The sequence below is a fragment of the Ptychodera flava genome, chromosome 15 (assembly GCF_041260155.1).
Source record: "Ptychodera flava strain L36383 chromosome 15, AS_Pfla_20210202, whole genome shotgun sequence".
Classification (NCBI taxonomy): domain Eukaryota; kingdom Metazoa; phylum Hemichordata; class Enteropneusta; family Ptychoderidae; genus Ptychodera; species Ptychodera flava.
Genome location: NC_091942.1, coordinates 1,477,402 through 1,501,229, shown reverse-complemented (window position 1 = coordinate 1,501,229; position 23,828 = coordinate 1,477,402). Strand labels below are relative to the sequence as shown.

Here is a 23,828-nt window from a genome sequence, read left to right as displayed (position 1 = left end):
CGTCACACAGGTGGGAATTCGGGCCAGTTCATGTGATAAAACACCATACACTACGATATAATATCCGACTGCTGAAAGCTATCCTAAGTTATTGACGACTGCTTGCGTAATTAGGATTGTCCGTCAGAAATCACCAACGGCGTCACATTTACCGTTATTTATTTTAATGTTGACTGACTTGATTGAAAATGAATCCTCACCAAATTTATCTGTTGCGTTTCAAGATGTCCGACTCCACCCATCTAGGTGCTTGCATCTCAAAACTGAATAATTGATGAATTGAGCAGCAAAGTCGATGTACACATTTTTAATATTGGTTCATGTCATCAAATGGAAAATACACAAATAATTGACCATCGGATGGATGGTGTTCGTAGGGTCACGAAGTAATGGTTTTACTTTCTTTTACTCTATCGTGAGATGTACATTACTAAGTGAAAATGATTATACAATATATGGATGACTGTTTGATATTTTATTATATCGGAGATTCGAAAATGAATCATCTTTCTTAAAATAGGAATTTGCCGAGTGGTTTATCTTTTTCCTTTTTATGATAAAACTGAGTATTGCCTGCTGTTGAAATCGGAACAGACACTCGATGAGAGTGATCTGTTGAAGCTTTGAACGAAATGCAGATTAATTGAACGCAAAACCCTCATATAAACTCGGCCATTGTTGCCTGGTGATTTACCGGCGAAGAGTTTCAAGTGAGCTTTCGTTTCAAGAAGATCCTCTTGGTCGCTTTAAGGTGTAGAGTAAACTCATTTAATTTGTACAACATACATTTGAGTCGTCATAATTGTTCAATCTGTTTGCAGGGAGAGTGCCTATGTGTATGGTGAAAATGATCTCTCTCTCTCTCTCTCTCTCTCTCTCTCTCTCTCTCTCTCTCTCTCTCTCTCTCTCTCTCTCGATCTGCATTTACACATTTAAGCCTTCGTGTCAAGCTTTTAGATGTCTTGCAATTTTCGATTGAAAGAAGTAATTTTTTCTTTTTTTATTGATCTGACAACCATTCTTTCTGTGTCTTGTCCCACATTTGCATAATTTAGAATAATGGTACTCAGCCAAACCTGTCTGATTTAGATGCAAGCCTAATCTAGATTCCACATTAAAAAAAGATAATTAATTTGTTCACGCTTCCCTCTTTCTTCAGCAATAGTACAAGATAATATCTATTTTTGCAGTCCCGCAAGGCTGCTGGGGTACGGTTTGATAAATGACATTTGATCTCGCCGATGGGTATATTCAAAACATTACGATAAAGTCATCAATTTTTAAATTCAATAATCCATGATCGGCAAGGGAACTGTTCAGATAATGCGCCATAAAAACTGTTGAAGATCACGTGACATTGAAGTGTCACTATCAACTGACTAATCTCGGCGCACCTGAAGCAAAATAGGAATGTAGACGAGGAGGAGTTGAGAGACTGCTTTGTCCACTTTTCGAACGATATTTGTTTGAATTTCTTCTTCCCTGATATATTCAGTCTCGCCATGTATCGAGTACATCAAAGGATTCAAGAATGAAAAGTGATGACACTGTATTTACCGTGTAGACTTTACTGTCAGTTGGCGCTAAGGTTAGCAATCGGGTAAATTCAAACCATAATCTAGTCTGCATGTGTTTTGATGACCCAGACTTCCCCGATCTTGCTGTTTCATAATTTCTCGCTCATACCATTGTTACAGATCTTCAAAAGCACATTGACGAGTTCTTTCTCTCCACTTAATGTTTGTTTATTCCTACACCGCAGCAGCGATGCTAATGAATTGAATCTGCTGGGTGAAAATGTGTCTTAGTTATAGGCTGCTGCGAAAAATTGTTACATCACAGAAATGTTATCCAGGAAATCTTTCACTGTGTGATTCTACTGTGAGCCTCGCGATTGCCTCGTGCAACGTCAATCTCACTGTAATGGTGGGGCATTCTTTCCAAAGTATTGTGTGGATAGTTATGGGAAAAATAACACTGATGTGATTAATTCTCGACCGCGGAGTGACGTCAGTAGGTGAAAACGCATACGAGCAAGGTGAAAGGGAGATCAGACGATACAGAGAGAATGATACAGAAATTGTGCGGAAAAAAAGCAGAACTAAAAGTTATGTCATTTATGTATACTGAAACTTTGAATAGTGCTTTGGTGGTTGAAAAATCCGAACTTCAATTATTTGTTTTCACGGCGCTGTGACACAAAAATGACGTAAGAACCTGCAAGTACCCGGATGACCCGCGGTCGAGAATAGATTGATTTGACGCCTCGACAACCATAGAATTTGATGTTTCGGTATTTTGTTCCGTGCATATTAAATTTTCAAGTTTCTCACTCCGAGGCTTATTCCTGGAAATGAAGACATCCAATGAATTCGGCTTCTCGTCTCAGCTTGCTGACCTGTGACTGAAATTGTCAGCTTATACACTGACTGGAAGTTTTATCATGAAGTCTGTTACCGTGCAACCATGCCAAATGTTGCGTGATTGATATAGCGTGCATGTATATAGGTAAAGTTTAGACCAGCAAATAGCGACACTGTTGACAGAAAATTCCTTATCTTACAGGTCTGTTGCCTTCCTCTTTATTTCAATAGCTGTACGTAGAAACGTTGCGTAATTGTATTTGTTGGAAAGTGAAGCTTATTTACACCGCCGAAAAGTAAAACAGTCAATTCAAATATCAGCTTTTGTTGCCATGGGCACTTTGTAAGTAGCTGATGCCATCTTTATATCCCCTTCACCGCGAGGAATGTTGGGATATGCAACCATCGGTGCATTCAGGTCTGTCTCTCCAACAGCGACGTTAGGCAATGGAACCATCCCAGGCACTGTGTCTGAATCGAAGTCCTTCACGACATCGTTTACCGACTTTGTTTTAACATTTGCACCGGTTGAGGTCGTTTGTTTGTATCCACTTTCCTCGTAAAGTTCACACTCATCAGGTGCCGCTTCTTCTTTGATCTCGGCGAGTGATACATTTCGCAAGGTTGGGTCGATATACCCTCCCCCGTCCTCTCCCTCTTTATTACAGTCCTCCCCTTGATTGCTTCCTCGTGTCTTCTTTGCCAGTGAAAAGCCACCTAAAATACATAATACGGCACCTACACCAATCAAGCAAGGCCCGACGATTTCTAAAATTTTGTTGTTCCAAATCACAAACGAAGTGACGGCAAATATTACGCCAAGCAGCAATGCGGAGCCTCCCAATATTAGGATTGAAATAATCTTCATTTTATCGGCACAAATGCCACTAGGCTTTTGCGTCGGCGAGTCCCAGTTCAATTGTTTCTTGGCGATCGGTACATCCGGAACTCGGGCGTTGCTCGCGTTGACGACGCTGACTTTCCGCTGATGCGGGTTGGCAACAGATCGCCCGGGGCCGTAATTTGGCCCCGATGCTACAGATATTCGTTTTGTCCTTGAATTTGCCATGATGATGAAGATGATGATATTTTCCTTATTGTAGAAGAAAAATAATATTGAAATCCCTCTGTTACGTGATATCCTGACTGAACTTACGTTGACAGAAATGGATTATCGCGAAGAACATCTTCTATGCCATGCACTATCCATCCATCAGATCGTAATGCAAAGACAGATATGACTTCGAATTTGACAATGCCATTTATAGTGACAGAAGTTGTCGCTCTTCCCGGTCTGTCAGAAAAGGGAAATTTAAAAACCAATAAAATTAATTGATCGTAGACATGTTAAATAAATGTCTTCCTTAGATGAATGCACAGTAGTTATTTTATGCAAAATGTAGTTTGCTGGAAGGGTTTTTTCCTGAGTATAACTGCATTATTATAACCCACTATTTTAAAACATTTGTCAGGCACTGGATCGATTCAACTCCTTTACTTTCTGTTGAATGGCTCTATTTAGCGACTCTTGTTAAAGTCTCTATGGCAACATGCAAACACACAAACCATCAAATGTCAATAACGTTCACAGACAATTGTAAAGATACCATTGTTCCAGAACATAAGCCAATGAAGTCTTTATCGGTATGGGATTGCCAATGTGAAGATTAATCCGGTGTCAAATTATTTACATCTGAAATTTATGTGGTCCGATAACGATGATGAGCGAGGCTTTCATTAATGAGATCACGTTCTCTTGTCCATTGGAATAGTCTGTATATCCGTACAGTCCACGCTATAACAGAAGTATTCCTCATCCTGTAATTGGGCTAATGCCCGTTGGATGATGGACTGATAAAATAAATGTCATTTCTACTCTGTCGCCGCAAAATGTGAAAGTTATATGTATATTCCACAGTCTTACTGGGCGTTTGTATTTGTAATCATCACTAACCAATCAATGAGAGTTACACATCATAGCATAAAATGACTAGCTAGACACCTGATGTCGATAACATTTAAATATACAGAAATAACTTACCAAACGGTAAGCTTATCATCTTAACCTTGAAATTGGCACCTTGCTGAATACAGCAGATAGTTAATAAAATTACACTAAATTTACGCCCGGTAAACAAATAACGCCTTACCTGACTTCAGCACAAGCACTGCAGACGAATAAAACCATCAGTGTTCGTAGTGTTTTCGTTACATAACATTAACATCTCATTTGAGCTCTGACACCAGACTAACAGCTGCGGACCGTTTCCCTACAATGTCATACTAACATAAGACTTGATGTCGTTTGCACGTGTTGAATATCATACCCATCGATCAGTGATTTAAAAGATATGGTGTTACATTAGCGTTGACACATGTATGGTTCACCAATATGAAGGTCATATGCAAACATTGCAACACTTTCATTTGATAGTACATATATTATGATACGGCAAAGAGTGAAGCTATGGCGGTCGTGACGATTGCCATTGCTGTTTTTAGGTTTCTGTTCCAATTGACGAGCAGTTTGTATGATTTTAATTTTCGGCTGTCGGTTTAATAATACAATTCGATTAGAGCCTCTGTCGGGAAAAGTCACCGACTGAATTTCTGAAAATTACAGAGACCAGTATCGTTGTCATGGAAACAGTTTACTGGCCAATCACGTGACCGAGATCAGTTTATCAGTTAGAGGCGCTAACTCTGGTGGCGCGACAGTGAATGCTGCATCGTCGTACACCACGCCCTCTTCGGCGAGTCTTCTCACCCAACGCCGCGAAAAGCAGGAAAAAATGGAAAAAATGCTCTGGCTTGCGAGAATGTGAATGCTGTCACAATGAACCCTTTAGTCGAGTGTTTTAAAGTGTCAGGTGATTCGTATGGAGGGGGTTCATTTTTCAATGATTTCGACGACTCGGCGCTAACGACTATGTTAAAACGCCACACTAAATAGCGTAACAAATTGATAGTTTGTTGACCTTACAATACAGGGTAAAGTTACCACGTCTCAGTATTTGTGTTCTTTTTTTGTGACTTCTCAACGGCAACCCTTTGTAGATGAACAGAAGTAATTAGGATTTATTCCCTTCTTGTCGATATCAAAATATTTATACGGCCAGTGAAAATACGAGAGAAATAATTGTATAGAGTAATATTACACACATTATTTGTATCCAGAATAATATTCTAACGAATGAAAACTTCTTGTACAAAGTTGCGGAAAAAACGACAAGTCGAAGTTTGATTATAAATACCGGCGGAAGGGTTGTATCGTTCACGTTGGAAGTACGGTCAGATGATACCTTATTTAGTCATTGCTTTAAAAATCTTTGAACTGATTTTCCATCCAATAACCGCCACATAAGTGAATATTTAAGTATTTTGTAAACATCGGCACGTCAGGAGGCCAATGCCATATCTAGAGGAGGCCGATTGTGGAAGCAAACAACAACAGCATCGACAACATCAGCAGTCACCACCAACAACACCATCATCATCATCTTCTTCTTCATCATCATCAAGAAAATAATTACTGACATCAATAACAACATATCCTTTCATTATCATCGTCACCATGGTCACCATCATCATTGAAAACGGAATGAACAATGAAATAACGGACTATGAAGCCATACAGAATATCCAAATGTAAGTCTGCACCAGGGTATGTGTTTTTGTTCATGTTTATTGTTTGTTTGTCTTTAACCATGAATCGCGTGATAGTTTCATTCTTTGGAAGGTTAGCAAATGATGTCACAATGCTTCAGTTTTGTGATTTTGTAGCTTTAAAAAACTTTGTACAAATAGTAGCTAAGATTTAAGATTGATTGAGCGCCTGTGTCAAGTTATATTTCAGCTGACATGATATCTCTTTGGTTACTGATGATGATGATGATGATGATGATGATGATGATGATGATGATGATATGATGATGATGCAGATGATGATTATGATGATACACTGGTGTCAGCTGGGTTTACGATTTAAATTCATGAACTTCAAATGTTTTGCAGCCAGGGAACGATGTTGTTAGACTACAACTGGTGCTTAACGGTGACATTGCAAACTACGATGGTAAAATTACATGTACAGACGTGAAGTGTGCCGTTTATCATCTTGCCAAAACAAATTGATTAAAGGGATACAGTCGTCGGAACTGCCCTCACACATGTTGTATGGGGCCCATACGAGCAATATTAACACGGTATCCTAGGTGCGATGGTGATTGATGAAAGTTAAAACATGTCAGTCATAATCTACATCATATAGGCCTAATTTAAATGTTACAGCTATGATGATGAGGTGCATCTAGATATCGTGCAAGAAATACATTGTTTGTAAACAAGAAACTCTCACCGGCGCAGTTCCCTTAACTGTTTCCCTTTAACTCGGGACAGTTTCAAACGACGTCATTTTAATAACAAATATGAGCAAAAACTAATATCTGGGGCTGAAGACTACACGGGGAACGTCGTATAATGTTGACAGATCGATTTGCCATTTATTAACCTATACAACCAGAAGTGGGTGAACGAACTATAATACAATAGCGGGTGGCCTTAGTTTCTCCTGCATATTGAGGTACCGGTATATCGTACGGTTATAATTGAGGGCCTTCACATGAGGCCAGTCACCCTTCCCTCAGCGCGCAATGATTGGTTCATCTATTTCAAGTTTGACACGTGACAATTTCTGTTTCAATTTGTTTTTTATGCGGCACTAGTGAATAACATCTCCGCTTTGGACACATGGTGATCGAGAGAACTTCATGTCCAAAGCAAACAGAAACGAAAGTGTTTTCGGTGGATATTCTACTCCTACCGTCTGTTACGTCACGAACAGACACCTCGTAAGGGTCCTTTCATCCTAAGTCCTATTGTGTTGAGAAATCTGTACTGATTACCAATTAACTATTGCACTTTATGTCCGACCCTGTTGATCTGATCGAAATTATTGTACAAAAGTACATGCCGCAATCGCTTAGTCGTAACATACACACACATACATACATGCATGCATGCATGCATGCATACACACACACACACACACACACACACACACACACACACACACACACACACACACACACACACATACATACATACATACATACATTGATTGTGATTGAGAAATGTGACATTGAGAAAGGAACACGTATGCACACCGGACCAAAATCGATAGACGAAGGCAGAATTGTGTTTTGATGTACTGCTATCTCACCTGATGAGAATTTTGATTATATTACTATTTTCCCTCATCTATAATAAAGAAAAGGCAGGTATCCCACGACATGGTTGCAAACAATGGTAATTTATCAACTTACGATGCAAAAACAAATTTTGCCACATCATGTCGCGCTTATCCATAATGTAACCCAGCACTTAATATACAAACAAAATAATCATTGTTTTATTTACAAACAAATCACACACTCAGCATTAAGTAGCTATATCCTGTTTCAGAGGATTATTTTAAATAGATTCTGAAAGCAAATCACAGAATCTTGGACTGTCTCGGTTTCTATTTGTCCATCCACAGGAAATGTTTATTCACCAACTTTGCAAACTCCCTGTTGAACGGCGCATAGAAATTCCTTAGCGTGTCTAGCGTCTTCTCGTCCACAGACGGATGTCGACGATTCTTATTTTTCGGGAGGCACCTCTCTCTGGGTTTCGCCAGGCAAAAGTAACCAGTCTTTTTATTGCGAAAGAAATGCTGTCTTGTGAAATAACTGGGAAGGTCGAGAAACTCCTCCAGTTCTCTCATGACTTGATAGGGATCCCTTTTCATCAGTTCAGCGTCGAGAAAATATATTTGTTTTCTGGGATAATACTGCAACCATCGCTGCACCCAACGCCGCGAAAAGCAGGAAAAAATGGAAAAAATGCTCTGGCTTGCGAGAATGTGAATGCTGTCACAATGAACCCTTTAGTCGAGTGTTTTAAAGTGTCAGGTGATTCGTATGGAGGGGGTTCATTTTTCTATGATTTCGACGACTCGGCGCTAACGACTATGTTAAAACGCCACACTAAATAGCGTAACAAATTGATAGTTTGTTGACCTTACAATACAGGGTAAAGTTACCACGTCTCAGTATTTGTGTTCTTTTTTGTGACTTCTCAACGGCAACCCTTTGTAGATGAACAGAAGTAATTAGGATTTATTCCCTTCTTGTCGATATCAAAATATTTATACGGCCAGTGAAAATACGAGAGAAATAATTGTATAGAGTAATATTACACACATTATTTGTATCCAGAATAATATTCTAACGAATGAAAACTTCTTGTACAAAGTTGCGGAAAAAACGACAAGTCGAAGTTTGATTATAAATACCGGCGGAAGGTTGTATCGTTCACGTTGGAAGTACGGTCAGATGATACCTTATTTAGTCATTGCTTTAAAAATCTTTGAACTGATTTTCCATCCAATAACCGCCACATAAGTGAATATTTAAGTATTTTGTAAACATCGGCACGTCAGGAGGCCAATGCCATATCTAGAGGAGGCCGGTTGTGGAAGCAAACAACAACAGCATCGACAACATCAGCAGTCACCACCAACAACACCATCATCATCATCTTCTTCATCATCATCATCAAGAAAATAATTACTGACATCAATAACAACATATCCTTTCATTATCATCGTCACCATGGTCACCATCATCATCGAAAACGGAATGAACAATGAAATAACGGACTATGAAGCCATACAGAATATCCAAATGTAAGTCTGCACCAGGGTATGTGTTTTTGTTCATGTTTATTGTTTGTTTGTCTTTAACCATGAATCGCGTGATAGTTTCATTCTTTGGAAGGTTAGCAAATGATGTCACAATGCTTCAGTTTTGTGATTTTGTAGCTTTAAAAAACTTTGTACAAATAGTAGCTAAGATTTAAGATTGATTGAGCGCCTGTGTCAAGTTATATTTCAGCTAACATGATATCTCTTTGGTTACTGATGATGATGATGATGATGATGATGATGATGATGATGATGATATGATGATGATGATGATGCAGATGATGATTATGATGATACACTGGTGTCAGCTGGGTTTACGATTTAAATTCATGAACTTCAAATGTTTTGCAGCCAGGGAACGATGTTGTTAGACTACAACTGGTGCTTAACGGTGACATTGCAAACTACGATGGTAAAATTACATGTACAGACGTGAAGTGTGCCGTTTATCATCTTGCCAAAACAAATTGATTAAAGGGATACAGTCGTCGGAACTGCCCTCACACATGTTGTATGGGACCCATACGAGCAATATTAACACGGTATCCTAGGTGCGATGGTGATTGATGAAAGTTAAAACATGTCAGTCATAATCTACATCATATAGGCCTTATTTAAATGTTACAGCTATGATGATGAGGTGCATCTAGATATCGTGCAAGAAATACATTGTTTGTAAACAAGAAACTCTCACCGGCGCAGTTCCCTTAACTGTTTCCCTTTAACTCGGGACAGTTTCAAACGACGTCATTTTAATAACAAATATGAGCAAAAACTAATATCTGGGGCTGAAGACTACACGGGGAACGTCGTATAATGTTGACAGATCGATTTGCCATTTATTAACCTATACAACCAGAAGTGGGTGAACGAACTATAATACAATAGCGGGTGGCCTTATTTCTCCTGCATATTGAGGTACCGGTATATCGTACGGTTATAATTGAGGGCCTTCACATGAGGCCAGTCACCCTTCCCTCAGCGCGCAATGATTGGTTCATCTATTTCAAGTTTGACACGTGACAATTTCTGTTTCAATTTGTTTTTTATGCGGCACTAGTGAATAACATCTCCGCTTTGGACACATGGTGATCGAGAGAACTTCATGTCCAAAGCAAACAGAAACGAAAGTGTTTTCGGTGGATATTCTACTCCTACCGTCTGTTACGTCACGAACAGACACCTCGTAAGGGTCCTTTCATCCTAAGTCCTATTGTGTTGAGAAATCTGTACTGATTACCAATTAACTATTGCACTTTATGTCCGACCCTGTTGATCTGATCGAAATTATTGTACAAAAGTACATGCCGCAATCGCTTAGTCGTAACATACACACACATACATACATACATACATGCATGCATGCATGCATGCATACACACACACACACACACACACACACACACACACACACACACATACATACATACATACATACATACATACATACATACATACATACATACATACACACATTGATTGTGATTGAGAAATGTGACATTGAGAAAGGAACACGTATGCACACCGGACCAAAATTGAGAGACGAAGGCAGAATTGTGTTTTGATGTACTGCTATCTCACCTGATGAGAATTTTGATTATATTACTATTTTCCCTCATCTATAATAAAGAAAAGGCAGGTATCCCACGACATGGTTGCAAACAATGGTAATTTATCAACTTACGATGCAAAAACAAATTTTGCCACATCATGTCGCGCTTATCCATAATGTAACCCAGCACTTAATATACAAACAAAATAATCATTGTTTTATTTACAAACAAATCACACACTCAGCATCAAGTAGCTATATCCTGTTTCAGTGGATTATTTTAAACAGATTCTGAAAGCAAATCACAGAATCTTGGACTGTCTCGGTTTCTATTTGTCCATCCACAGGAAATGTTTATTCACCAACTTTGCAAACTCCCTGTTGAACGGCGCATAGAAATTCCTTAGCGTGTCTAGCGTCTTCTCGTCCACAGACGGATGTCGACGATTCTTATTTTTCGGGAGGCACCTCTCTCTGGGTTTCGCCAGGCAAAAGTAACCAGTCTTTTTATTGCGAAAGAAATGCTGTCTTGTGAAATAACTGGGAAGGTCGAGAAACTCCTCCAGTTCTCTCATGACTTGATAGGGATCCCTTTTCATCAGTTCAGCGTCGAGAAAATATATTTGTTTTCTGGGATAATACTGCAACCATCGCTGCACATGGTTGACGTAAATGCTGGTACTGATCAGAGCGTTTTCAGCATTTACAGATCCGTCTGGTTTAATGACGCTATCGCTGAACGTTGTCCTTATATCGTAAGCAGATGCTTTCCTGGTTATATTTCTTCGTCGTTGATATGATTTAATCAGGGACTCATGGACGTAGTCTGATATGGACCGCGACACTGGATCGCAGGTGACCAATATCAACTTTGTCTTTGAAGATAAATCGTCCAGAACTCTCTGCGGAACTTCGGGCGCTACAAAATATTTGGGGGATTTTTCGACTGTGAACTGGTTCTTCGTCGAGAACGGCATCAATTTACGATACCATTCTAATCCTTTTTCGTAATTTGTGGACTTGTCAAAGAAATGTACTTCCCCTATTCTTGGCGCAATGCTCGGGTGGCTGCCCAAGAAGAACAAAAAAGCGCCTGTGCCGCATTTTTTAACTCCGATACCGAGAGCCTGAGGTAGACGCCTTGCACAACTATTGACAAATTCGTTGTGTCCACGGCCATGACACCGCATTATTTTCCAGTTCGCCGTCCGTGTTTTGCTCGCTGCCGTACTCTCATTCTTAACCGCTGGTTTCTCCTGCCTCGTTTCCGCTTCAATACGTGTCTCCAGAGAGGCACTCACATGAAATTCTTTCATGGTGACATTCGTATTTCCGGAAACGTCAATTGGCGGCAAGACAGGATTGACACTATGAGAGTCTCGCTCGCTTTCCTGCAACCACCATTCGTCCGTGACTTCACCATCACCGTCTCTCCATGTCACAGCACTTGGTGACTTGGTAAACAGTGTTAGTCCTGCGTGACTTACCCGCCAAGAAGGATTCTGTCGTGGCTTGGTCTCCCCGCTGTTGAGATACACGAAACTGGCAAAAACGACGCATGGAAGTAAAACCAGAAGTATTTTCCTGCATTTTGAAAGCGTGAAACGGTTAGAGTCTAACATATTAGCAAGTCAAAAACTGCCAACGAAGCACCGGCCGGCATTGACTCACGTCCCACACGAGTGACGTCACGTATACCTTTAGTTTAATTACGTAACATGGTTCCTTCTTTTGTCTCTTTCACTTTCTGTAAGCCCTAAAGAACATACATCAGGTGTTGAAGTATTTCAGCGAGTTAAGAGAGACAGTGACAAAGCAGTGCAAGTATTTACCGACTAATGGTATACAACGATTTCGGTATGGAACGTTAACGGCACAGAAGTTGCTATGTAAACTTGATTTAATAACACATAAAAGGGTCGTTTGGGTCATCCTCGATAATGCTTCTTTATCTGCGCTTTTTACAGTGACGTAATCAATGACATCGTCTGAAATGTATCTATGCGACACAGTGAATACATCTCGAGGATCAAGCACGCGTACTGTACTTTTTCAAATGAGGCAACTGAAAAAAACCTTCTTGAGAGAACAAGCATGTTACGATATGTCTAAGAAATGCTAACAGTGTACTATTACCAATAATGCCCGCACAAAGGTTCTTTCACAATTGTAATATATTTGAAGCCAAGACTTAGACTTGGTTCAAGTCGGTGAATTTTTAAAAAATAAAATCATTTAGTTTCTTTTGTGTCTCTCCTATTTCGTACAAACCTATTCGGAATTTGGTAGACCAGGCCAGGTTTTCCCAGCGATTGAATGCGTTACCTTTGAATCTGCGCAGTATAGTGAGTTAGTTTCTGCCGGATTGTATAGCGTTCACCTCACTCATAGCGTCCACTCATGCGCGCGTTTCACATGAAAGCAAAATACAAATCATTGCGTTCACTCCACTCAAACATTCACAAATCACAGACTTGAACCAAGTCTAGCCAAGACTGAATACTAGCAAACTTCCTATTATGCAAAACGGATAGCCTTCGTGACAGTAGCTAATCTTCGAAAATATTCCTCATCCTGTTTGCAACGATGTGATCTAGACTTTGCTTAAAACTTTTTGACACATTGATTGTTCGAATTCTTTCATATGCTTCTGAAATTTGGGCAACAGAAATCACTAGTACTGATAATTGTCTTGAAAGTCTTTGTATGTCGTTTTACAGATTTATTCTAGGAGTCAGTAAACGTACTCCTTTGGAAGGCATAAGAGCTGAGTTGGGTAGACTACCATTGAAGATAAGACATTGGTGTAGACTGAACAGTTTGCCTTCAAATCACATTCTTAAAAAGGCACTCACAAAAAATAGAAAAATTCAATCTTCTTGGGTGAATTTTTAATCGCAATTTGGGGGATTGTAATCATATATATGTTTTCAGTTCATTGGGAGTGAAATCATATTGTTAACTAAAGAAGAAAATAAAAGAAAATCTTACAAGTGAAGATTTGGGTTAATGAAGGAGAAATCTGTTTGATGATGTAAGAAAAAATGGAAATGGTAACAAATTACGTACATATAGAATTTTCGAAACTCAGTTTGTCTTCGAAAATTACTTAGAATGCTTGTCTGACTTTACACTCCGTAAACATTTGTCCAAATTCAGATTGAGTGACCATAACTTGGGTATTGAAATGGGAAGAAAAAGTAAACCTAGATTACCTTTGAGTGAAAGAATCTGTCAGAGATGTGATTATAATGAAACTGATGATGAGTTTCATTTATTATTTTCATGTAAAAATCATACTTAAGAAAGAATTTTATTGGGACAAAGTACTGGTACAGAATTTTGTAAATGTTATAGTCTCTTGGAAAAAGAAGAAATTGTTAAAAAGTTAATGGAACAACATGTTCTTGATCTAGCTGTATTTCTAAAGAATACAAATGTATCCTGAACCCTCCAGCAGCTCCGGGATGAAAATTGAACTTTTGTTCATTTGTTGTTCAGACTTTCACCGTTTTCTTAAAGAGCACATGTTTATACGTACATGTACTGAGCTCAAGCAGCTCCAATGAATGTAATTATTGCATGTTTTCGTATTACAGAGTTGAATGATTGTTTTTCTTTCTCTGTATTGTTCACTTACATTTGTAACACATCTAGATGTACCATACCATACTCTCTGTTAGTATGTGTCGAGTACAATACAGATTGATTGATTAATTGATTGATAAAAAGGTGATCAAATGTGACTGGTTTTTTTAATTTATTAATTTATTGAAAAGTATTGTATTTCATTCGCCGTGGACGTTTTCAAGTTTGACATCAATGATAATGATGATGATAAACTGACCAGTCACTTATCTATCAGTTGGCTGTGTACTACTCTTTTGCATGCTTGAGCAGAATACTATGTGCCATCACAATATAATTTGACTTAATAAGAAGGAACAGGGTTTCAGAAATAGCAAATCTGTCATTCTAGACTCTGTAACTTCTTTCGTTCTGTCATCTGCAAAGGCTCAAAGTTAACCAGACTACTGAGGGCGTCATCGACGTAGTGTTTGTTAAGCTATCTCTGGATGAGAGAAGAGCAGTTTCCTCATCGAATTTCTAAGTGAATGTGGTTTTTATACAATACTTAGACAAAATCAACCCATTTCTTACAAATGCGTAATGGACGCTACAAAATATCGCACTACTGCACGTCCTGGGGTACAGTGGAAATAAATAAATACAGGGACTTCAATCCATGCCAACATTACAGTTTTCTAAGGTTCCCCCGTTTAAGCGTATACATATATATTGGACTTACTCCAAGTCAGTAACTGCCGCCGAGAAAAGCCAAGCGACTTGGGATTAGACACAACAAAAACTACTTATACGGAGAGGATTTTTTTCATGCGTGCACGTCACGATATGTGTTGACTTTCATAAACTTCAAAGAGTATTAGCGTCAGAATCTTTAACGATCAATACAGTGTAAATACCTGTCCATTGTGAGTATTGCATGCTGTATTGGTCGGCAACAGTACGCCTATACTCAAACTTGGATGGCCATGAGAAAATCTATTCTAAGACTGAAGTACAAATTCATCAAACCATAATTATTTTAAACTTCTAGTTATCTTATCAAAGTGCGAGGTCTTTCACATTTGCAATCTTCTTTCTAACCATGTACTGATTATCGCCATTGCGACGTTTGAAAATTGGAGTTAAATGAGGGGTTTATCCACAAAGTGCTTATTTGTGCTGCAGCTGCTGGTAAGAAAGCCTAATGCCGCATGACGTCACAGCCCCCCCCCCCTCCGTACATTACTCATACCCACCACCACATTACTCGTCGTGGTACCAATAAGTAAAAGCTCAGCTGTTGGGGGCCAGTGTGCCGCGCCATGTATTTGACTTTGAGTGACAACTTTCCTTCTACTGTAAATCCCGTAGCGATATGTTTACTTCTTCGGGCGTATTTAATCATGTATCACGTGGTGATTCCTCCCTTGATACAAGAACGTCTAAAGGAAGACGTGGGACTGAATTTAGAAATTTCTGTTACTGAATGAGCGAAAAATAAACCAAAAAATTTGTACAACAAAATGCGAAGGGTACCAGATAATCTCTGTACGTCACTGTGTATGTCTGCCACGTAATAAGTTATCTGGGATATTGTGACGTCAGTGAGCCACTGTGACAAGTAACAAAAATTGATAAAGTGGAACGTTTTCCATGGAATTTTTCACTTTTTCTGTCTTAAATCTGCATTTCAACTGATATCACTATGTAATGAGATTCTAGCTTCAGTAGTCTAGTGAAGAGGCGCAAAGTTTGGATGCCATTTGGCCGTAAAACGGTTACCTCCAGTTACAATTGTTATTCCATATTGTGACAGCTTCATGTATAGTGCAGTCATTTATTATAGAAATAACGGGCGACGCGCTGACCATTAACTGTGTATTTGTGGTCAGTCACGTGGTTCAGCTCGACCAATCAAAATGCGACGGGCAGGACATGGTAATATAATTTACACTATAATGGTATCTTTTGAAATTCTTTTTAGCTAGTGCACACTAAAAGTACCCAAGTAGGCCTTCCACTATCCATTAGCGTATGGCTTTACAGTTTACGCAACAAAAACAGTCCAATCTTCGGAAAGATGTTTGGGATTCCTATTATTAAGCCACATTGTCTTTGAAAACTATTTCGACCCTTAGCGACGACTTTGGTCGAAAAAATTCAAGTACATGCTTTCGCATTATTTGAGGCGGCCATATTTGAGTTGCAATTCGAGAATTATTTATTAGAATCTATAAGTTGCGTGTTCATCGTCAAGGTTTGAAAAAAACGTTCTGTGGTCACACGTTGGTAAGCAATTGTATACAAGTTGCATTCGATTTCAAATGATCTTATCGAAAATATGCTAAAAAGATACAGCTAAAGAGGCTAATAAATAAATAAATAAATACAGAAATAAATGTATAAAACAGAAACTTGAGAATGTAAAACAAGGACAGCATGAGTACTTCTTGTTGATATCGATCTTCTATTTGTGTTTAAACCATAGGAATGTCTTGTTCAATAAAGTTTCTAATTCTTCATTGTAAGGTCTGAAGAAATCGCCGAGATTTGACAGGACTGTCTCGTCAACCTGCGGATGATGGCGCCCTTTGCCTCTAGGCATGCACTCTCTAACTGGAAGTCTGGAGCAAAAGAATCTCTTCTCGGTGTCAAAGTAAAAGTGATCTTCCGTAAAATAGGAGGAGAGATTAAGAAACCCCTCAACTTCCTTCACTACCTTGTAAGGGTCTCTCTTCAACACTTCTCCGTCGATGACGAGAATCTGTCGAAGCGGGAAATACTCCAGCCAACGGCGAATGTGTTTGACATACAAACTAATGTCAATAAGATCTGTGTGGACGTTGATGGTGCCGTTTGAATGCATCACACTGTTTTCGAAAGTCGTATGCAAGTTGTACTTTGGCGACAATACAGCTATCCGTTTCTTAAAACGTGAGTTTAATATCCCAGAAACTTGAACGAAATCCGATACTGCCCGATTTATAGGATCGCAAAGAATCATGACAATCTTAACATCGGGCGAAATGTCTTCGAATATCCGCCTCGGAGCATCGGCTTCGATGAAGTAATTTGGCGACTTCTCTGTTGAAATTTGGTCTACTGTGGTGTATGGCATCTGTCTCAAATACCAACTGATCCCTTTATGATACTTTTGAGCAAAATAGTGAATTTCAGGAGCTTCAGTGAACATTACCTGTGGATGTTTCTTCATGAAAAATCTAAATGCACCGGTTCCACATTTCTTCGCCCCAACTGTGAGGAATCCAGGTAAACGCTTTTTGCAACCTAGTTCCTTCATTTGGCTCCATCGCAGCAAAGCCCGGTGAAAATGTCTTCCTTTGGCCCAGGTGTTATTCGGGACGGTATAACATACATTTTTGGTTTGTGCGCTATATGCGAACGCTCTTTCTGACCTGTCCGAGTCTCTGAATCGTTCTTTGAAAAATGACGTAATCCTGCTGTGCGCCTTGTGATCTGCAACCGATATCTCATTCGTGGCACCTTTGCCGTCGACATAATTTGACGTGTTCGACTTGACAAGCGAAATGTCCTCGAATGGCCTCACTGTCACGCCTTGTACACGGTCAAAGCGTACATTTACCTGTGAGCTGAAGAGGTACACACAAGTCGAACTCACGACGAAAAAGATGAAAACCCCAGACACTGTCTTGCATGTTTTGCATCTGCCCTTTACCAGGGAGTAGGGGGTTTTAGCGGACATGACGACCTTGGTAGATAGGCCTACTGCTGATACTTGCCAATATTGTAGATTCCCTTTTACTGATGTTGCGTAAGCTTATTGATCCTTTTTTTGTTTATATTACAAAGGTGCGGTCGAGTCGTGGACCTACAAGGCGACAGCATGAGCAAGGAGTTCCAATTGGTTTATCTTTGTCACATGATCTGATCGAGGAGATCCGCTCAACTTCCACACCTGGTACAGTCGGTTTACACGTACAGGCCGAAATAAGACCGTTCTTGCCTCAGCTGACTAGGCTTCCTTTGTACGTCGAATGAAAACTTCCAAACAACAGAAGTAAAACTGCGTGGTGCAACTGAGGACAAGACAATTCTGTGGAAGCTCCTTTGCTGAGCGAGCTTGTACTTAGGGACTGGTCAGTTTCTTCAACGGGGGTGGGGATTATTTTTAGCCAACTTCAAAAAGTGGCTACCCCATTCCAACTTTCGAAAACAGGATGACCCCCTGACAAAGGTACAACAAAAGGTGAAATAAATTATATATATATATATATATATATATATATATATATATATATATATATATATATATATATATATATATATATGTATATATATTCAGTCATTTTGTGTTGTATTGAAATTGTTGACATATTAGCTGGAATATAGGAATTTCAAAGTTTCAATGTTAAGGTTTGAATACAATATTTTTAATGAGTTGTGAATGTATTTCACACTTTCTATGCATAACCAGATGTCCAGTATTGTTGTACATAAATGGGTGTCAATCATTAATATCAAAGACTAGAGAACAGCAGTAAATAAAACAACTTTAATGGGTGATGGGTGATTTGCCAGCCATCCAATTACATCTCCTCAGAAGCCATAGTGAGCTACTTTTATTTGTAGCCAAATGTGATGTGCGCAGTATCTTGGAGGATTTTTTCTTTTAACGCTGAAACAATAAAAGCACTAATAATGACAAAAATGCCTTTTGTTAACTATCATAATGATTTTAGTCATAAAATAAAACACGTTTTTTACTGAATACCTGTGACATAAATAATCACTTTAAATCACTTTATTGCATAACAGCACACTTCGGAAAGTGCGGTATAGCAAGAACAAAACTAAACATTGCATACAACATTGTTGTCTATAATAATAATAGTTGCATCAATGAGAACGAAAAATATCTTGTGATTTTTTTCTTTCAAAAGTATGTCACTGTATTAAATGTTTTGCGAAATAGTGTATGTTGCTTTCTTATCCTGAATTCTCTGAGAAAACAGAAAAGAATAAGGAACTTGTCATGCTTTTCATATGAACTGCAGATTTCATAATCAATTTACAGACATCCAGATATCTCTGATATATTAAAGGTATGCACCCGAAGGTCATGTCGAAAACTGTGACTGAATGATGCAATTTGTGGTTGGTTTAATGCTTTGCAAAATAAACCTCCAATATACATGTATCTGATATAATGTCTGATATGTTAAAGCTACGCGCCCGAAGGGCGCGCCGAACATGCAACTGAATGATGAAGTTATGGCTAGTAAGAATAGAAGTATCTTAGGCAAGTACGGTATAACTCCGTGTTGTAATTCAAAAACACATTGCCCTGGGCCCATCGAGCATTTCAAAACATGGTGACCCTCCCCATCACGGTCAAAAACAGGTTGACCCCCTCCCCCTTGAATCCACCGCCCTGAGGGCGAAGAAACTGACAAGTCCCTTAGCAGTATACTATTACCTGTGTGGTAGCATGAAACATAGAGAGGAAGGGAGGCGGTCTCTACTGTCTATGACGGTACTCTGTCGTGGGAGGGATAAGTAATTAAGGTGGACCGTCAGGTCGAGGGTGAGGGGAATTTAATCGGAAAGAAATCTTCAGATCAAAAATTGTTGCAAAATGTTTTGCAGCAGGGGCTTTAAAGAGATATCCATATCCTGGTTGCAAAAACGTCACCAAAATTTGCACGTCAGCGCCCTAACCACGTTCTTTAAAGTATCATTGACCAATGCCATATCTGTTGGTACATCCATATGGCATCAGGACATTCGAACAAAATGATGATTCTGCTTAAAAATACACCTTGTTTCACAGTATTTTAGACACTTTAGGGGCACATCGTTCCGTAGGGCTAATTGTACACTCAGCTACAACTCGCCTGCCTAATAAAAAAAATCAGTATGCGAAAAACATTTAGGGCTTCGATATCTGACTGAATCTGACCGTAGACAGTCTTTTCGTTCCACTCTCTATGATCTGACATACTTGAAAGTGGCATCGTCTGTGTCTTTCGAGAGGTCATCAAATGATCCACAACCTTATTATGCATATACCTACAGCCTCGCATAAGATACGCTATATTCAAATATTTTCATTACTGCAATATTGCATTAAAAATGGATAAAATGTTCGCGTTTTCTATGTTTTTTAAGTAACGAGAGTACCACTCGAAATGTAAATGATGAAAGTGGTCACGACCATGTTTTGGAAAACGGCAGATGAAAGAGGGATACTTTGGGTTTCAGTGGGAGGGTCGCTATTATCATATGTCTTACCATGGATATCGTGAGTTTAATGAAGAGATGTTGTAGCTGAGTCGGAGGAACTTGCAAATGTGATGCCAACTTTTATATCAGTCTATTTGTGTGAAAATAACGAAGCATGTGAATGTCATCAAATGACTCTCCTAATTTCCCCAGGCCCAATCTTCCTTGGTTTTCTTAGGGGGCCCTTCCATAGATTTATTTTTGAAGCGATTGGACCACTTGTCAAAGTTTTTCAGTGAGGGCAGTATTGCAACGTCCTAGAAAATGTTTTCATCGAATATCAAAAGTTCGACGTTTGACTATGTAATTCTCATCACGCAAAAACAAACAAAAACCCTTCCAAGCACAGTCCATATCGCATTATATTACCATGCACTGCCTGTCGCATTTTGATTGGTCGAGCTGAACCACCTGGCTGACCACAAATACACAGTAATGATCTGTTTATGTGCCCGTGAATATGAATAATAAGATTAACAACTCAAAGTATCGTAACTTTACAGCTCAAACGTAAATCATAATCAATCACAAAATAAAATGGAGCACTTGTAGGTCAAGTTGAGATATTTTTTTCTGAAAACATCTCCGGATTTGCCAATATTTTACAGCGCGCGTGACAGTGCGTCGCGTAATGCTCAGTTTCTGGGGCCCAGTTGTCGTTCGCTCCTGAAATTTTCGGATATTTTTACGGTTTTCTTGGGTTCGCTGATAACATAATGGAAATAACAGACTCCGCGCTGACCATTAACGTTTATTTGTGGGCGCGGGCTCGAGGAAAGCCAAATTAACGGGCTCGGCAAGCCTCGCCCGTTAATTTTTGGCTTTCCTCTCGCCCTTGCCCACAAATAAACGATAATGGTCAGCGCGTCGTCCGTTATTCCTATATTGATCTCCAAATACCCATATTATATCACAATTTGTCTCAAAGCTATAAAAGGACTGTGAAATCCCCTCTTTATACCAGTCATGGGTGAACGCATTTGCGGTATCAATCAAGATGTACCTTGGGATGAATATCTGATCTTGGATTTAAACCTGTCAGCACTAACAGTTCATTTGTCGGCACTAGTGCATCATGAACCAAACCTGAACTGAATATAGTACTGCACCATTGGTTACAGAGAAAATGATGTTTTGATCTACATTGTAAATTGAACAACCTAGCCAAAAACTCTTCAAATGTGAACTGTGCCATGATTTATCATTGAAGAATCGCTGAATGCGTCATTTCTATACACACATCTAAACCATAAACCAAATTGCAAAGGTACTGGACGATTAGCTTTGCAAAAGTGATGTTTTGAACAAAATGGAAGACTACCTTAAAAAGCGTACATAGATGTGTGACATCCAAGGTATCTGACAATTGAAATTCATTTTTATGGAAAATGATTAGATTAAGCAAGAAATCCCATTTTCCGCTTTAATCATCATATGAACCACAGGGTATGGCAAGCAATATTAGTCTAGAAGTTATGAATATGATCAATAAATGCCATGTATTATACTTGTTTTCATTATTCACGCCTTACATGTGTCGAGTGTGTGCCTATTACTTTACCCTCGCTATCTCTGTATAGTATTTCAAAGAAAATAGTCCATATCTGTTAATTGCCCTCCCTAATCCCCTTCATTAATTTGTTCTGCCGATCACCAACGTGGGGGCTTATCGCCGTGACCAGATAACTCGTTATCAACTTATAAGGTAGTGCACGGACATGAGCTGATAACGAGTTATTTGGTCAGGGCGAAGCCCCCACGTTGTAAAATAACGTCTTAAAGGTATATTGACTTGACTTACTGGCAGTTGTACCCGCTACGACATATTTTTTCCTCAAACAATCCAATTTTCAGTGTGATGACTTGACGATAACTAAATGAGCGAAATCCGAAGTACATGAGCGGGTGTTGTAATTCTATCTCCTGATTACGTGTGCGTTTTTGTTTTGTTTTTGTTTTTTTTGTTTTTGTTTTTTGGGGGGGGGTCCGAGATCTTTGGTTTTGAAGATTTTGTTGTCAAGATACGTTATTTCTTGTTGTGAGGTTTGAAGGAAGACCCAGCTTTGTTTATTGTGTTGATGAGGTTAATTAGATCTGTTTGTGTTCCGAGATATATTATAAAAATGTCATTTCCGAATATTTTCAAAAAATGGATTTCTGTGTGATATGATTTTGAAAAGAACTGTCGGCGATTTCTGATGAAGAGTTTGAGCTTATGCTATAACCAAATGTTTTGTTTGTTTATGGAATTCGTTGTTGAATTCGAACTGGTTGTTCTTGCGTTAGCGATAGCATGGCTGTAGGGTACTTGGTTGGTGGTATGACGACATTGGGTTTTTTTGTTTTTGTTTTGTTTTGGTTTTTTGGTTTTGGCGTTTTTGAATCCAGTTGTTTTTTGTGACTAGATCGATCGCTTCTTGCTGCAGTGTTAGTGAATGCAAGAATGTCTGGACTATGTACTGTACAGACTTGGCCTATGTCTCGACTGAGGAACAGAAATCAGTAAGCAAACGCATATATTTGCATTTTTATTCTAACGACGTACCCCCGGGGACGTACCCGTCTACTTATTATCGTGTTTCAATATGTAGAATAGCCGTAGCAACCACATCTATAATGTGACCTTGAGACGTTCATGACATTGTCCCGTAACAGGCTGCCAACGTTCGGCGAGCACAATGCTCATATCGAGGGTGACTTCGGCAACATTTACGATATCCGCACTGTAAGTCATCCGTAGGCGCCTCTAATCCAAAATTGACAGCTGTTTTCGACGTCTTTTCAGAAGAGATAAAGATTTGTTTTGGCCAAAAGATAAGGAAAAATCAAAATACATATGTCAATTTCTCTGGTGAAAGAGATTTTAGAAAATCTTTTTCTGTCTGTCTCTATTTAACACGAATTGAACTAATTTAGGATATAATTGTATCTTTATATTTTTCAAATTTCTCAAAAATGTTAGGTGCCCTTTGGCTGGATGTCTCAATATTTCCAATTACTCATATAAACAAGTGTGTAACGTAAAAAGAAAAGCAGATGAGCTTACATTTGCAGATTTTAAAGACATCACTTCATCATCCAATTATCCCAAATTAGTTCCAATCGTGTTATCTCTCTCTCTCTCTCTCTCTCTCTCTCTCTTCCTCTCTCTCTCTCTCTCTCTCTCTCTCTCTCTCTTCCCCCCCCCCCCCCGCGGTGGACTAGTAGTGTACACAAGTACCGAGGTTCGGCTTTCGGCCTCACACTTCGATCCCGGGCCTTCGATCGACTACCCAAGCAAACTGAGCAAAGCTTAAAGCACCCGTGGTCCAGCCCTCGCCAAACTGAGCAAAGC

The 23,828-nt window shown here is 39.2% G+C and overlaps 2 protein-coding genes across 2 annotated transcripts; both read right to left on the bottom strand.

Annotated features, from left to right (window-relative positions):
* Window positions 1–1,005: 1,005 nt before the first annotated feature.
* On the bottom strand, window positions 1,006–4,834 carry LOC139150826 (uncharacterized). Its single transcript, XM_070723228.1, has 2 exons — window positions 4,514–4,834; window positions 1,006–3,657 (listed from the first exon to the last, which is right to left on the bottom strand). Exon 2 carries the CDS (start codon window positions 3,430–3,432, stop codon window positions 2,674–2,676), a length of 759 nt encoding a protein of 252 aa, XP_070579329.1. The 5' UTR covers window positions 3,433–3,657; window positions 4,514–4,834; the 3' UTR covers window positions 1,006–2,673.
* Window positions 4,835–10,763: 5,929 nt separating this feature from the next.
* On the bottom strand, window positions 10,764–12,365 carry LOC139150825 (heparan sulfate glucosamine 3-O-sulfotransferase 1-like). The gene has a single exon (XM_070723227.1). The coding sequence runs from the start codon at window positions 12,283–12,285 to the stop codon at window positions 10,993–10,995; it is 1,293 nt and encodes a 430-aa protein (XP_070579328.1). The 5' UTR covers window positions 12,286–12,365; the 3' UTR covers window positions 10,764–10,992.
* Window positions 12,366–23,828: the final 11,463 nt, after the last annotated feature.